The sequence below is a fragment of the Antennarius striatus genome, chromosome 21 (assembly GCF_040054535.1).
Source record: "Antennarius striatus isolate MH-2024 chromosome 21, ASM4005453v1, whole genome shotgun sequence".
Lineage (NCBI taxonomy): Eukaryota > Metazoa > Chordata > Actinopteri > Lophiiformes > Antennariidae > Antennarius > Antennarius striatus.
In genome coordinates, this window is record NC_090796.1 from 11074416 (window position 1) to 11091807 (window position 17392).

A 17392-nucleotide genomic window follows, 5' to 3' on the forward strand; every position below is an offset into this window, starting at 1 on the left:
GTTGAGGGCATTTTGATAACTGACATAGACGGCTAAATTAGTACAAGTACATCACAGAATTGAAATGACAAAACTGTGGGGCAGGACGATTCATGACATAGACGCAAACAACTACAAATTTCGATCCTCAATCCACATGCCTCCTCCACACGCGTCACGCACGTCCACCAATCGCCTCCTCTGTTTATCCTGCCGGTTCTATAAACCGGACAGCTGGAGACATAAACTGCACTCAGTTGGTGCCGGTTTCGGTGTTTCGACCTCCAGCATACTTAGGAGCACACTTAAGATCTTTTTAAACATAAACTTTAAAAAAAAATTTTTTTTTAAAGAAGTTAAGTTCCATCTCCAAGTTTATTTTCAAGTCAATTTTTCGCTATTCCATTATGCGTTTTTGGTTGGAAATCTGCGTAATGACCCTGCTCGTCTGTCCATTCCTGGCAGCCGAGGCGCGAATAGGCAAACGCTTTGCCATAGACTGTCCCGAGAAGTGCGATAAGTCAAAGTGCGCACCAATCCCCGCTGACTGCCTGGCCGGCGACCTGCTGGACCGCTGTGACTGCTGCCCGGTGTGCACGTCTGGCGAGGGCCAGCAGTGCGGCGGCGCGGGAGACCGCGCTTGCCTCGAGGGGATGGAGTGCGTGGTGACCGACGGTGTGGAGGTGTCCGCCACCGTAAGGCGAAGGGGCAACACCGGCGTGTGCGTGTGCTCCAGCACCGAGCCGGTGTGCGGCAGCGACGGAGTCTCTTACCGGAACATCTGTGAACTGAAACGTGTGAACAACCGTGCGCTGAAGTTGCAGCAGCCGCCTGTGATTTTCATCCAGAGAGGCACATGTGGGAAAGGTGAGAACCGTGTGTGTGTGTACAATAAATAAATAAATAAATAAATAAATAAATAAATAAATAAATAAATAAATAAATAAATAAGAGAGAAAGAATACTATGCTGTCATTGACTTGTGAGAAAGATAAACATCAAACCAAAATAGTCAAGTCAGTCCTTTCCCCACACTTTAAAGCTAACGTCAGCAAACTTTACATATATATTTTGAAGTTGGTTTGATTGTGCTTGTGCATTTTAACTTATATTTAAATAGGCCCACATCCCATCAAAACCATTTTCTACTGCACAAAATTATTTTTAATTAATTGGATGGCCATTTTGTTGTATTATGCAGCAGCTCAAAATATTTACCAACACAAATTAACTAAACTCACCTAAAAGGCCATTTTTATGTAATAAGTTACAGCGTGAGTGCAGGATATTGAAGATCAATTACCAGAGGCTTTCCCTAAGCCTACCTTTCTTCTTACTCTGTCAGTCTTGCATATTTCCATTTACTGACTGGTCAGGTTTGCAGTTGGCCTTCATACTACACCCCACTCCTCTTCTGCCTCCTCACTTTCTCTCTGTTTCTTATGCACACCCACACTCTATATGTTTTCTTTACGAGGTCATAATGTATTGAAATCAGGCCAGGATGTCCTGGATGCTGGCCCTGTGCTACAAAAACAAACTGTTACCCTATGAGTGAATGAGGGAGTAATGAAAACAAATTAAGGAACACACACACACACACACACACACACACACACACACACACACACACACACACACACACACACACACACACACACACACACACACACACACACACACACACACACACACACACACACACTTGGTGAATCAGGTCAGTGTCTTTCCTTTCTCTTTTCTCTGTTTTTTTTATCCATCCCATCTGTATATCCATGATGTTTTCATTCTCATCGTTTGTCTTCCTCTTTCTGTTCTCTTTATACTTCACTTGATCCCTCTCAGTTATCTTGGTCCTCTTTTTTGTCATCCACTTTTCCTCTGTCCATTTCCTCATCTCACCTTCCATATACAATCTATCCATCACTTTTGAATGCACTTAACCTCCTCCTTTTCACTTTTTCATATTCAATAAATCTCATATCCTGTTTCATTGTTCTTTTTCATTTTCCCCTCAAGCATCTCGTTTATTTTCCCGTCTTTAACCTGTTGAAAGAGATGGAACAGCACCTTGTTAGATTTCCTGAAATGATTCATTCCTTGGAGCTGATTGGTTGCTTATGTAACATCCTGAAAAATGTAAATCTAAGTCAAACATTTTTTTTACCCATATTTAAAAGGTATCAAATTGTTTTTCTCTTTTTATTTTCACTTTTATTTGTTCTTTTTCCTGCCCAGGCTTGCAAGCTCTTTGTCAGATTGACAGGCTTGGATACATTGTCAACAAAACATGGTTGCACTGTGACTCAACTGTTTCAGGAGGAATTTTCCCCAGTTCGGGCTCGTCCGTATGATAATGACATTTCACAGACAGAGATTTAATGAGATTTTTGGGGAAGGCATATTTCTACATGAATTTCTGTCTTCAAAATGAAAAAAAGTTGTAAGTTTGGAATCCTGGCAACAGTAAGGTCTATAAACATTCTACCACTCATGATTATTTTACAGTCTTTTTCAAGCAATGCTTTCTAACTCTCAAACCAAAGTGATCCCAAGAGAAGACATATACATAGTAAATCCATTTTGTTTTGTTCGTGCAAGTTCTGTGTTTGTTTAAGTCATCTCCCTCCCGAGTTTTCTCCATGTATGTTTTCTCCCTGGATAACCTGGCATTTGGTTGTTCTGGCATTAAAGCATTAAATTACATTTGAAGATTTTTATTCAGGCATGCCAAAAGAATTAAGTTTGATGTGAAAAAAATATTGTTGTTGACAGATTTGGTGGGTAAGTATGGTTGAACTATATATGTGTCTCCAGAACATTGGCTCTTAACATTTATTGTTTTCTAAGGAGAATGAAGTTGAGACCTTCCCGAAAGTAAGCTAAAATACAGTATCTCAACTATTCCCTAGTGGCTGACTGCAGTATAGCTCATAGTAAACTTTTCACACCTGCACAATAATTATTAAAATGTGCTTCCTGCAGGTTTATTCAACAAGTCAGTCTAGAACTGACCTTCTTTGACTTTGGTATATATGCAGTGTTATGGACTTCCACAGTGTGCTTGAGGTCTTCATTAGCCTGACTGGCCCCATTATTTAGTTCTTCAAAGCTTCACAGCTGCTGCAGCTGGCATACCACTAATCCTACTGCCAAACAGCCAGCCAGCCAAACACACATGCATATAAACACATCAGTGTCTTCCAGACTGTCTGCTGCACCTGAGGTCGAAGTAAACATGCAAGTGTTGTTAGAAAACTCAGCGGCAGGAAAAGTCATCAGTCTGCATCTGATGTTCAGTTGAACTTGTTCAAGATTTAAACTGGAGTCACACAAGTCATGACAGATTCAAATCAATATATCAACAACTTTTTTCTATCATAACTTGAGCCAAATATTTATCACGGGGGGTTCCCAAATGTTCTCATCTAAAAAACTACTACAGCAACTACAGTGAGTGGAACTATCTCACTAAGTGGCCACGGCAGATCTGTCCAAGTCAGGGGTTGTGGTCAGAAAAGTTATTGGTGCCTGTCATGGCACAAACCTGGGATATCCTGAAGCAGCAGACAGGAACTGAAAGGGCAGAAGGGATGCAATCACAACAACCCCAGAAGCCACATGTGTAGCAGCAGTTTGAGGTGGTAAAGGAGAAGGATTTTTTTATTTCTTTGTTTGATCCTGAGGAAGTTCTTGCAAATTATTTTACACTGTAGGAAAAGAAAGCAGGAATTTGAGTCAAGTTGAGGAGGTGAGTTCCTGATTCAGACAAAATAAGTCTTCTTGAGAGACTTGGGTGAGGATTCCTTCATATCTCTGAGGCTATAATGAAGATCTGAGATGTTGGAGGCATACCTGAGTTGTTGTGTTTTAGACACCTGTTCAGTGTTACATCAGTGAAACATCATGGCTGAAAAACCAGAGGGTGCTCCTCAGTCTCTGGAAGGGAATTCAAATGACTTTGGTTGTTTATTTCACCTCTGATTAAAGGTGAACATTGTGGTTTCTAGCCTGGCTGTCAAGTAATGCAGTAGGGCTTTTTGCTGGGTAGGTTTCTCTGGTCCTGTACTAAACTGGTTCAAAACATTTAACTTTATGTCTGTGCAAACAAATATTACATGTGGAGTTCCTCAAGGTTCGATCCTGTGGACTGTCATGTTTAACATCTACATGCTCCCACTGGCCCAGGTTGTAAGAAACAACATTAGTTACCATAGCTATGCAGATGACACACAGATATCTATTACAATGTCACCAAAAGATATTGTAATAGATACCTGTGTGCATTTACCAAGCCAAGCTCTTGGTAAATGCATTGAGAACATAAATGACTCGATGTGCGTCATCTTTCTTCAGCTCAACAAAAACAAAACTGAGGTGAGCCAACAGAGAAACAACTGCAGGTCACCACAGATATTCAGTCTATATAATCTGGATGTAATGATGAACTCAGACTTAAACTTTGAGAAACACGTTAAAGCAACCACTAAATCAGCCTATTATCACCTTGAGAACATCTCAAGTTTGAAGATCTGATATCTCTACAAAATCTGGGAGTCCAAGCAAATCTAGTCCATGCATTCATCTTGAGTCGGCTTGATTATTGTAACAGCATCTTTACTGGTTAGACTCCTAAAGCTCTTTCAGAATTTTCCTGAAAAGTGGACCACATCAGTCCATTTCTGTGCTGTACAAATAAACTTGCCTTGCCTTCCATTGCATATTTGTTGGGGGGCTCATGGAAATTTGCTTATCTAGTATTTGACTCTACACATGATTCATGAATTTAGAGAAGGCCTATGACTGCATTCTCTAGGGAGTTCTTTTTCATGGGAATATGGGGTGTTAGGGTCCTGGCTACAAGATATTGGTTGTATATAAATTCAAACACACTTCTAATTTCAGTGGTTGCTGGACTCATCTGAGGTTGCCCCTCCTCTCTAATCTTGTTTGTGATATTTTTAGATAAGATCTCAAATTTAAAAGTTTAAAAAACTTTTAATTTTTTTATGTATTTTATTTATAATACATATTTGGCCTCCTGCCTGGAGATGGTGTGAACTTCAAAAAAAATTGTGAAATATAATACCAAGGAAGCCAAGATAAAAAAGCAGAAAACCATTTTAGAGACCAACGGCGTACCAGAAAAGTCACATTCTGCTGTTATCTTTTCATTTATCCCAGAGCATTGAGGTTCTAAGTTGAAAGAACAGTTGAGTTTGTCACAGAACCTTAACTGATATTAGCATATGACTTCACGAGAGCTCATACTGTCCTTGACTCAAATCATTAAACATAACATCAACATCAAGGTTAAATCTGACAGAAAGGAAGAATGAAACGAGTGCTACGTGATCATCTACGACTAACAATACTGTAGAACAACCAGATAATGCTCGCACATCAGTGCTTGGAGCAACATTGTGTTTATATATTTTGTTTGAAAAGAAATGATGCTGTTTTCCATGTTTGCATGCACCATGTAATAATAACCTGATAATTATTCCCTGTGCTGCTCTTATGTCACCCTGCATAGTCTGTCTGTGGGGATTATTAAAGCATTTGAACCAGTGAAACAAGAAAAGAAAAGAAAGTTGTGTCAGATATTGCAGCACAATTAAAGTGGGTTATGTAAGGTGAAAAAAACAGTCACACATGGGTTGTTACAACTTTGTCGAAAAACATCTTAACACCACTCTTCTGCAATCACTCTGTCTATCTTTTGAGGCCATGAGTCATTTCCTTTGTTTTATAAGCATCACTGGAAGCAGAAGACAGTTTGCAGCTGCTCTCGGGCCTATGGTTCATATGCTCCACATCTGGATTTGTCTTGATACAACAACAACTGCTTTAGTTTTGCATAACCCCCCGCATGACACGCAGTTATCAAGTTTCAGATTAAACTCAAAGTGAGCTTTATTCCCAATAAAAATGTCAGTTTGCAATTTAGCTAAATCAAGATATTGATTTTTTTTATAAAAACTGCTAAGATACTTGCCCTCAAAAATCATGCTATAGCATGAGCTGAAATGTGTGTAACAAATGTTCCTAGTCTGCTGCTCCATTTGGCAATTAATGTGAACTCCTACACCTCGTAAGTTCCCGGAGCTGCAGTGCTACTGAGCAAATTCCTTTCAATTTGGTTACGAAGGCAACAGCCAGAATGTGAGTGCTTTGCTTTTGTGTATGTGTGTCTGTGCGTGCATATGTGTGTGTGTGTGTGTGTGTGTGTGTGTGTGTGTGTGTGTGTGTGTGTGTGTGTGTGTGTGTGTGTGTGTGTGTGTGTGTGTGTGTGTGTGAAATACAGCTCATGGTCCAATTCTTTACTTTTCAGGTCAGCAGAACCCAGACAGTGTTCGTTACAGGTTCAACTTCATCGCTGATGTAGTGGAGAAGATCGCACCTGCTGTCGTTCATATCAATCTGTACCGCAAGTAAGAAAAGTACCTGAAACAAAAATGAATAATTAATAAATGCTCTTTTTGTGTTGCCAATCTGTATGATTAAAATCTGGAATATCTCAAGATAAGATAATCCTTAACCAAAGGAGTATTAAGTATAATAAAGTCAGGTTGTGCTTGACCTATAGAAATGAAACAGGTATAGCTGACCCCTGTTTACATGATTGAGCTTTATTGAGTTCACTGTTTCAGTTTGTAATTAAAAAATGTTTCCATTTATTCCTTTTTCTGCTCAGGTTGAAATTTTCTAAGCGGGAGGTGGTAGCTGCCTCTGGCTCTGGGTTTGTTGTGTCAGAAGATGGACTCATTGTCACCAATGCCCATGTTGTGGCAAACAGACACAGAGTGACGGTACGCAAATCATATGAAAGATGGTCCATTGACATTATATTATTTATTATCTATCCATCTATCGTGCCGTCTTCAGCTGCTTATCTGGCTTGCGGTGATGGATAATTTTTTTTAAATTTCCTCCAGGTGAGGCTGAAGAACGGTGCAACCTTTGATGCCAAAATTAAAGACGTGGATGAGAAGGCTGACATTGCTCTAATTAAGATCGATACACCGGTAAGCAGTGAAATAGGGATGGAAAGATGGGATTTCTTTGTCGACTTTTTTTTTTGTGTAACCCATCAGTTTGACCTCCAAATGACCTTGACTTTGATGACCTGTGACATTAGCTTTCACATTTCAAAATGTTTAGTTACTCCGCATGTCCTGCTCAATCTCTGATTGGACCGCACTAAAAGATTGTATCAAATTTATTTGTATGTAAAACGGAACATGTGCAGACATCAAGGAGTATAATTGTACTCCTTTGTTCCATTTAGGAAAATAAGCATTTCCTGAGTGCTCACTAAACAAAAATCATGGGTTTAATCCTGGATTTGCAGGATCTTTTAGTCAAAGAAATTCAGATAAATTGTATTATGAGTCATAAGTGTCTGTGGAGCAGGTCAGGATACAAATTTACATAGCATTGTATTTTAACTCAAAAATAGGTAAGATTTTTTTCTTAACCTCCTTCAGTCTAACAGGATAGCAGGTTTAGACCTGCTAATACCATTTATGCACTAACATCCTTCCTGCCATCTGGAACTGCAATCAGAAGAAAGCAACTTCAGGGAAAAGTGAATATGCCTCCTCAGTCACACAGACTCTAAAAGAATGTAATGAGCTTGTTGAGTACATATAGTTTTTTATTCATTGTAATTATTTATATACGATAATTGATTTTATGATCAATAGTGGGTGAAATAGTGAACGTATACATGACACAATAAACATTCACTATTTCCTAAGTGGGCGTGGTCACAGCTCTTGGACAGCATGAGAAGAGTCCACGTACAATCAAACATTAATTTATCACACTAAGACCGAACCAGTCCAGGATGTAAGTTGATGTTTACCTGCCAGAGAAGCTCATAGCTTTCCTCTGCATGCTTGGATGGGGTGATGGGTGCAACTGAAGTTAGAAGGAATGAAATTGTGCAGAAATACACAAACTGCTCTGCACTTCTGATTGTGGTTGACATGCACACAGAAATCAAGGGGTGACTGTGCTACTGTTGAAATGACTTACAGTCATCCACATACAAAATTACTATTGTATTTGTAGATCAATGTTATAAAATACATAACTTAAAGGTCTCATATTATGGGCTGAAATTGATGCCAGAAAGAAAAGCAAGTCTATCGGTGTTGGCACTCAGTAAAACTGTACAAACTGAGGAGCTACAATCTCCGGCACACAATGCAGGTCAGTAGCTACTTGTTCAGGACAGATGAACTTCTACTTCAACTGTCAATGGAGATTTTAAGAAGAAGCACAGAGAAATAGAGACAAACTGTATGTTGTGGGGTTTTTTTACATCCTAGATTACTTCTGACTGATCTGCTCTAACTGTTTTTACATTTTATCTTCAAATTCACCAACTTCTTGTTATTAACTTTCTAATGATGATTACCTTTAAACAGCACAAACAAATACCTTATTTTAAGAATAAAGATATTTTAAAAATCTGAATCTTTTATGAAGATATAAAGGTAAGAATATCTTGCAGTAAATATTTTCCATGACATTGGTCCTTCGATATTTCATGTGGATCATACATGGAACAATATCAGGACAACAATAATGCTGAAACTGAAGCAGCCAAACTGAAATTATTATTTCATAGTAATAATTAGTTTTACTCTGTACTTCCTTGTGTGGAATTTCAAAATATGCATTGTTGAAAAATCTCAAATGACTCCCAGAAAATGTAAAGAGTCGGCTCTCTTGTTTTTGATTACCTTTCAACGATAATTACATGAGATGCGTGTGAGTTAATTATAAGTTTTTTACTGTACTTGGGATTTTATTGGATGACATAAATGGATGAGGGAGAGTGATAATAAGATGTAAATGCTGACAGAAGAAGACATGAGGTGAACAAAACTACCATTTTGTTCCCCCCTGAGTTCTCTGATTTTGGTTGCATTGACATCTCATAAAATTACTGCTGAAAGCAGCCTTTGAGCTTTGTAATCTCACCCTGTAGATGTCCTGGAACTACAGAGTGAGAAACATGATCATTTTCCTGGGGGGGTTTGACCATGGGAGAGCTGTGATTCGAAGAGATGAATGGATCCATTCATAACCACCTTGTTTGTGTCTGAGTAACTTTGTAGGCGATCTAGCTGGTTAGTTTGTGTGAATGTGAAGGTTGGTGGTGTTGGGACTGACCTCATTAGTATAACAAAAGCTATTTCCCGTTGGGATTTATTATATAAGCGTTCATTAGGGATGCTAGTGTAGAAGACTTTCCCACCAGTTACTAAACTAGTATGTTGTTACTTAACAACATTGGTTTTATTTGTTAATTATCTTCTGGAACATCAATTTCCATGTACCAAGTCTGTGAAACCTCTCTCATACTGGCTCCATCCATCCATTCATTTTCTTTAACGCACACAATCACACCTACGGTCAATTTGGGACCGGCCTGAAGCGCATGTTTTTGGAGGTGGGAGGAAGCCGGAGAACCCAGAGAGAACCCAGGCAGACACAAGGAGAACATGCAAACTCCGCCTTGCTGTGCTGCGACATGCTACCCACTGTGCCACCGTGCCGAACTCTTACAACCACAAAAAAAAGAAATGACACTAAAAAATAATGTAAATTTTTCCACAATGCCAACTTAGATTAGCCAAGTTAGCCTTTGAATAGAAATAAATAAATGAATAAAGAACAACAACAATTATTTGGTATACTGGTCTGATCCCCGAAGGGAAATTAAGAGCACACTCTAGTAGTAATTCTTAATCAAACTCATGCATACATATTAGTGTGTACAGGCCCGTGTAGCACACACACACACACACACACACACACACACACACACACACACACACACACACACACACACACACACACACACACACACACACACACACACACACACACACACACACACACACACAAGGGCACCTGTAGGCATGCAATGGGAGGTAGAGTGTCAGGCAGCTCCTTCCTGGTGCGCCCCAAATAAGCAACTTATAAAGGGGGATGGTGCCTTGCTCAAGGGCGCCTCTGCAGTGCTCCAGAGGTGAGCTGACACCTCCCACTGACAGCTCCCACTCAGAGGTGGCTGGGCGGGAGTGGGAGTTGAACATTTTGGGAATTTTGGACAACCCGCTCCACCACTGAGCCACTTTATGGGAATCTATTGGCATCCCACAAGGTTCTCTGATGGAGCTTTTTGAGTTTTTGCTTTTTGAATGTGCTAATATTCAGAAGTTAAACGCAAAAGACTTATTTTTGGGAAGTGGGGGTGAAAAACAAGTAACAGACTTATTCAGAAATACTGTGCTACACCAGTAAAACTGATCACTGTAGCAAGCCTGATTCTCAACATATTTTGGTTTTTTTTAAAACTAATTATACGTATTTGTTTCAGCTAATAATGAACTGAAGAAATACAGTTTAGGCTAATCAAACTTGTGAACTTGTTTTTTCATGTATTTGTTGCAACATGGCATTTTAAACAAGATTTAATTTTACTATTGTGGGCATAGTAAAATATGTAATAAATGCATGAATCACATTTCTGTTCGTGCATAGGACTCAAAGACTTTAATTTCCACTTCAGTGGTCCAGGAACGTATTCATCAATCCACAGATGCTCGTAGATGTAAACCACATTCACATCTGCCTCATTTGTCTGCATCTGATCTCTGGATTGTTGTCATTGTATCTGCTTTGTTTCATGTGCCATTCATTTCATCTCTCACTAAACTCGACTCCATTTGGGTCAGTCTTCAGGCTTGTTACCTAACAGAAGAAATGGGCAACAGATGTGTCTGTCATTGCCGGGGAATCAAGGCGCACACACGCACTCATTGACAGGCAATCATACGGCTGTCATGCTTGCTGGAGTATGGAGTATATAGATAAAAGTTAGGTCTTAAAGTCACAGCTGTTTAACGTCTGAGTTTTCCTGTTCAATGTCATGTCTCAGGCTGAAGTAGGTTAGTAGGACGACGTGGAGGATGCTTGGCCTCTGTGCAACTCCCAGAGGGATGGCCAATCAGCCTCCACTATAAGAGTATAGAACTTTTGACAGGCTCATTGTATTACACTTTGTCTAGTAAACTACATTCTATCTAGCTATCTCTTTGACATAATATATCTTATTTAATTTTACTGTTTGTTGTGATTGTTCAGCTTTTAAGGAATTTAAGTAGAAGGGAAATTGTGCAGGAGAGGACCTGCACAATTACAAAATCAGGTAATAACGTAAAGTTCAGATAAACTGCATCCTCTCTTCAACCAGATGAAGTTGCCAGCACTGCTGCTCGGCCGGTCGGCAGATCTGCGTTCCGGTGAGTTTGTGGTTGCCATCGGGAGCCCATTCTCCCTGCAGCACACTGTCACCACCGGCATCGTCAGCACCACCCAGAGGGGAGGCAGAGAACTGGGGTTCCGTGACCCTGACATGGACTACATACAGACGGACGCCATCATTGATGTGAGGAATGAGAATGAGACACAAAGACTATGAAAAGAACAAACAGACCATAGTGAGGTTTTTCATAAAAGTCTATAAACTCTGCAAAAGTGAATGTGACACAGTTAAATGTGTGTGAAATTATTGATTTTGACAGATTTAGTGCTTCTAGTCTTTATCCCACTGTTCCCTGAATGATCATAATCCTTGGCAATGACTATATTGGATATTCAAAGTGACTGAGAGGGAATTTAACCATCTTTCAATAGTGCATGTATTTTAAAATCATAGCATGTTTGATGAAGTAATGTCCAAAGGCAAAAAAAAATAAGTTTAACTGTTTCAATAGATTTATACAGTTTCAGTATGGCATCATAATAACACTACTTTATTGATGCCTTATCAGAGGTTTTGTTTCTTGTATGGCCTGGCAACAGTTACTAACAACTAAACAGAAATGTTTTCTTTTATTTGTTTTCAGTTTGGCAACTCTGGAGGACCACTAGTCAATCTGGTAAACTGTCTCAAAGATTTTTATGTCATACTTTTTTATTGGTGGAAATTGCATGTTCTCTTATTTGAAGGTTCATGAAAGGATTCTTATAAAAATGATGTTTATGGGGTTTTTTTTAGTGGCCTTACCAGGATACTCAATTTGTATGTTTGAGGGGGGGAAAAAATCTGTTTTTTTGGTATTATCTTAAGATTCAAGTGAATTTAATTCTTAACATAACAAGTTTCTAGGTTTTAAAAAGCTATGAAACACTGTGTCCTATTACTGGTACTACATCCATGTGTTGAAAGAGACATATACGTAATGTCATGTAAACAGTCACCAAGGACATAAAGTCCTTGTTAGGAAGGATGAAGAGTTTACATAATACAGTACCTGCCAAATGTTCATAATCCACAGCTGACTTTAATTACACATTTATTTTCACTGGGTTGTGTTCCCAAACGAAAAGCAACGTAGCGTCAGTAACAGCTTTTATTGATAGAAAACAATTGGGCATGCTTTTGTATATGTGTGCTACAGGATGGAGAGGTGATTGGCATCAACACTCTGAAGGTCACAGCAGGAATCTCCTTCGCCATCCCTTCAGATAAGATTAGACAATTCCTGGCAGAGTCACACAGCAGACAGACCAAAGGTTTGCAAACTTTTATTATTTTACCATACAGCTGATATTAGAGAAAGTATGAAATGATATAAGACTCATGGTTCAAATGAAATCGGCTGTAAAAGCCTTCTATGAACGCACATCTGAAAACTGTTCCTTTGAAGGTTTAAAGTTTTCTATATAAGTTGCTATGTCTGTAACTCATGACTGTTTCCTTCCATAAAACGCAGTCATGACTCTCTCAATGATACAATGTTATAATTTTTCTTATGTTTTCTAGGTAAAACAGTTCATAGGAAGAAATACATTGGCGTCAGAATGATGACTCTTACTTCAGCGTAAGTTCTTGTGTCTGGTGACATCATAACATTATGCATTTATTCATATTCATAAGTTTTTTTTTCGTTTTTTTTTTTGGTAACATCAGGATCTGTTATGGTTTTGTGGTAGAGGCCTTTTGTGGTGGTGGAATTGTGGGCTTAGGTTAATTTTTAGTTTATCTCAGTGACTGTTTTACGACCTCTGGTTTATCATGTGGTAAGTCTTGTCACATTTAATAACTGACACTTGAGAACAGCAACTTCTTTAATTTCATCATTTTTTTCTTCACTTTTAGCTCATGATTTAAATGGATTTGCCTAGTTATTATCACACATAATAACTAAAAAAAAGTTGTTTTTTAAAATACGGTAGCAATGACCATGCTTCAGTTTTTGCACGATTACAATTAGAATTAATTGTCCTTGCTTTATGTCCTGCTGATATTTTTAATTGTTATTGAGTAATAACAAATATGTGACTTAGGTTAAGTCACTTGGGTGGACCATGCTTATTTTCTTGGAGTTTCCTCCACGTACATACTTCATGCCTCATTGGAATTAAAACTGGCTCATTTCAAGCCGGCTAGAGTCTAGCCGGCTTGTCTAGCCGCTAGACAGTCAGAAATAAAACAGACATTCAAAGATGTAGAATCAGATTAACATTCTGTGTTACAGTTTCTTAAAATAACAGACTTGAGGTAAGGTAAGAGCCAAACAGTTTTGAGATTGCTTCCGTAATGCAGGGATATGATTTGCTCTTACTCTTTAAGACCAACATGTTTTTGCTGGTTTTCTCCTCTCCACTCAGGCTGGCAAAGGAACTGAAGGAGAGGATTTCAGATTTCCCAGATGTCACCTCTGGGGCATATGTCATTGAAGTACTCACCCGAACTCCAGCTGCAGCGTGAGTGTCTCTCTCATCACTTCTTATTCACAAGTTATTGTTGGTGCATTTGTCTGGCATACCAGCGACAAATCTCAGTGGGTCGCCATCCTAGTTTTCTAACTAGACCATCAAAAAATTCCTCGAAGATTTTACCTGTTGTCCTGCCCTGTCTGTCTCCAGCCTATAGAGACCAAGAAGAGGACTAAATTGTGTTTATATTTTTTTTCTAGTACATTCCTGCTACCCATTATGTCACAACTCAAAAAAAAATATTTTCACAGCTAGATTAAAAGATCTTAGGCTCTATAAATTTCCATCATTCATCTGGAAAGTTTGGTTTTTATGCCAAAGGCCCATTCATTACTGATTTCTTTTGGAAATCAGTAATGAAGTGTGTCACACAGGAAAACAGAAAGGTGCATGCTAGTATATTCCAGACTCAGTCTAGCAGAAAATATTTTGTACATGAAAAGAATATTTATACCCACATGAAAAGCTTGCTGAAAGCAAATTGGGTCTTCACCTGAAAAAACAGTGGGTAAAACTTTTTTTTCACCTCAACACGTGGTTTAAGTGCATCAGAAGTAGCTGGGAGGATCTGATCTTAGTGTAAAGGACATTAATTAGATCTGAACTCTCTGTGTGTCAAAAGATCACAGGGTATGGAAAGTTCACTTCTGGTTTTAAAGGTGCAGTTTTGCTTTTTGAACCGAGCTGAAAGTTGGCAGTGACTGCGGAGTCAAGAATGTTTCCCACCTAGACTTTCCAACTCCTTCTGGCAAGCAGGATAAACTGCCTCAGTCTTTGACTCTTTGCTCTGGAAGTGGAGCCTCTACGTCTAAGAAACAAGAAGAGAGCGCTAGATTGCTACAGGTTCACCCAAAGAACTAACTGAATACTGTCGAACACTGATCACTGAAGAAATGTGTCAAAACTGACCTCTACATCTTCCATTTTGATAAAGGAAATCACTGAAGTTTTAGAAGATATATATCAAATACATATTCACAAATATAGCCTATATTTCCTTGTGGTCTAAATTTGACAGATTAGATTCATACAAATTGCTGCTGTGGAGGAAATTGCTAAAATGCCTCCAGAGAGTAAAAAATGATTGTGATAACTTAGTGGCATAAGGAAACCTATAGTAAAAAAAATAAAAATAATAAGAGATGTTCTGAAGTCCAGGTAAATCCTTTCAACAAAGAAAAAAAAAGTAAATTAAGTACAAAAAGAACAAATATGGAATAAAGTGAAAAACAGAGAGATCACTTAGGTAGAATTATTATTATACTGTATAATCTTTCAAGGCAACAGAGGCTGAACAAAGGAATGCATATTAGATAAATTAATTAATAACCAATCTATAGAAGTTGTTGCATTATAAAACATCATTATCGTACCCCTATAATAATGTCCCAACCCATCATGATGCCGAGTTCCAGGGGAATGCTTTCATAGTCAATGAGTCATATTATGGCGGTCAAAATGAGTGTTGCATTTGGGTGCAATGACATAATGGGGAAACAGAGCTGTCTTGGAAGAAGTTTTTGCTAGTGCTGTCTATTTCTGACATGTGTTAATCTTCACTTTCCTTTTTTTGTGACAGAGCTGGTCTCCGAGAAAATGATGTCATCGTCAGCATTAATGGTGAGCGAATCGTCACGGCAAGCGATGTTAGTACTGCCATAAAGCAGGAGGACACACTGCGAACGGTGGTAAGAAGAGACAATGAGGACATCATCCTCACCATCGTCCCAGAGGAGATTGAGCCTTGACCTGTGCGAACCATAATCAATTGAACTGTCAAATCAGAAACCCAGTCAATCAATTTCGAGCTGGTTCTCAGTTTTTGAACACTTTGAAAAACCAAGTTGCTTACATGGGTGATTGTGTCTGGGGGCCACACCTGCTGCTTTTAAGGACTTGTAATTATTAGAATTTGTACTTTTTCCATGGTGTTATGTTCATATACAGTACATTATCAAGAGTCCAACATCATGACCATGGAAACAAATTTTTTTCTTCTAATTCTAGTTTAATTACGTAATTGTGTCCTACTAAGTCCATCTGTTGCGAAGAAAATGGTGACTGCAGGTTTTCATAGTTCTCTATAAATGTTTATGTACTTGATCAAAATTTTTTTATAGTGATTGTTTGTGTTTTGATGGACATTTTTCAAAAAAGGTAATAAAATGGTTGGAAAAAAAGGTGTTGCCTTCATTGACAGCTCTGAAGTTTGATCATAATCAAGTTCCTTCTTCAGCCTAAAGGAACTACTAATTAAGTCAGTCAGTTATTTATGATAGCTTTCAATCTTTGAACAGTCTGTACAACAGTTGCATACAATACTATAATTTTTTGTAAACAATGAGCAAATAATTATTTAATGACCTGATTCGTTCAAGCCTACACATTTCATGTATTTTGCTTTTACATGAACAAAAGGCTGGATTTTGATACAACAATATGACAAAATAGATTGTTCTTAATGTCAGATTTATGTGTATAACATGACCAGATCTACTATAATAATCTGCACATAAAACAGAAAGTGATCCAGTTTTAAATTTGCTGGTCCTCTGGTGTGCAATATTAAATATTTGTTAGGAAAATTGATATCAAATTTATTCTAATCAACATTACTATTAGCATCTGACTTGAACACAGTGACTTGAACACGGTGAATTAGCTGAAGAGAAGGCTATATTCCTCGGAGCTGGTGGAACTCAAAGCAGAGCTAAAATTATGACCTTCATCAGACGTTACTCCATGACATGTAAATATGTAACTATTTGTGTCTATGTTCTACACTTTGGTTTCATAAGGACAATTGGAAAGATTCAAAGACTGGATATCTACTGTATATCAGTACCATTGATTCTAAAACCTTAACATCTGGAAAATGGTTTTCTCACATGAGAAGCCTTTTGGCAGCTTCTGTAAGCATTTGAATGTGACAGGAAAAAACTGGGTGTGCTTGTGCAAAAGGCATGCTTTCCATTTTGTATCACTATGAGATTATCAGTTGTTATGTTATTGCACTCAAGTACACACTGGGAGGATACCACCATGATGACATCATTTTAATTGAAATCACATGATGCCAAACTCAGTAATCCCACATAAAACCTACTGCTAGCATTAGGAACCATGTGTTTATCATCAGTAGTAGCACATACTGTATATGATTTTCCCCAGTGGTATATCCAATGTGTAATGTTTTACTTTTGAAGATGGCTGCCCCCTAGTGGCAAAATAAAACCTTACAATTGCCGTAAGTGTCAAAACTAAAATCAGACAGTTTGTAATAAATCCTCACTATTAAATATTTGTGAATATTTGTGCAAGAAAAAAGATCAGAAATTGAAAAATCAGCCAAAGTGTTTGTGTGTGTGTGTGTGTGTGTGTGTGTGTGTGTGTGTGTGTGTGTGTGTGTGTGTGTGTGTGTGTGTGTGTGTGTGTGTGTGTGTGTGTGTGTGTGTGTGTGTGTGTGTGTGTGTGTATGATCTTGCTTTTTTTTTTTTAATTCTGCCTCAACAAGACGAGATGTGAATGGGACCAGTGACCCAGTTTTCCCTGATCTAACAAGCAGAGTGTCTCCCTCAACTCCCTTCTGCTGACTGTGTCTCTT

General features: G+C 38.5%; 1 protein-coding gene across 1 annotated transcript; it reads left to right on the top strand.

Moving 5' to 3' along the window:
• The first annotated feature begins 245 nt into the window (after positions 1–245).
• LOC137588243 (serine protease HTRA1B-like) lies at positions 246–17018 on the top strand. The gene is made up of 10 exons (XM_068305192.1): positions 246–846; positions 6314–6413; positions 6677–6791; positions 6918–7007; positions 11258–11452; positions 11913–11945; positions 12468–12582; positions 12833–12890; positions 13681–13776; positions 15368–17018. The coding sequence occupies exons 1-10, from the start codon at positions 387–389 to the stop codon at positions 15534–15536; spliced, it is 1431 nt and encodes a 476-aa protein (XP_068161293.1). The 5' UTR covers positions 246–386; the 3' UTR covers positions 15537–17018.
• The last annotated feature ends 374 nt before the right edge of the window (positions 17019–17392 follow it).

Excerpts from the sequence above, each read along its gene's own strand:
- LOC137588243 (XM_068305192.1), top strand. The coding sequence starts at position 387 with ATGCGTTTTTGGTTGGAAATCTGCGTAATGACCCTGCTCGTCTGTCCA. Across the intron at positions 847-6,313 it reads GAGAGGCACATGTGGGAAAG|GTCAGCAGAACCCAGACAGT; the intron begins GTGAGAACCGTG and ends TTTACTTTTCAG. Across the intron at positions 12,583-12,832 it reads ACACAGCAGACAGACCAAAG|GTAAAACAGTTCATAGGAAG; the intron begins GTTTGCAAACTT and ends TATGTTTTCTAG.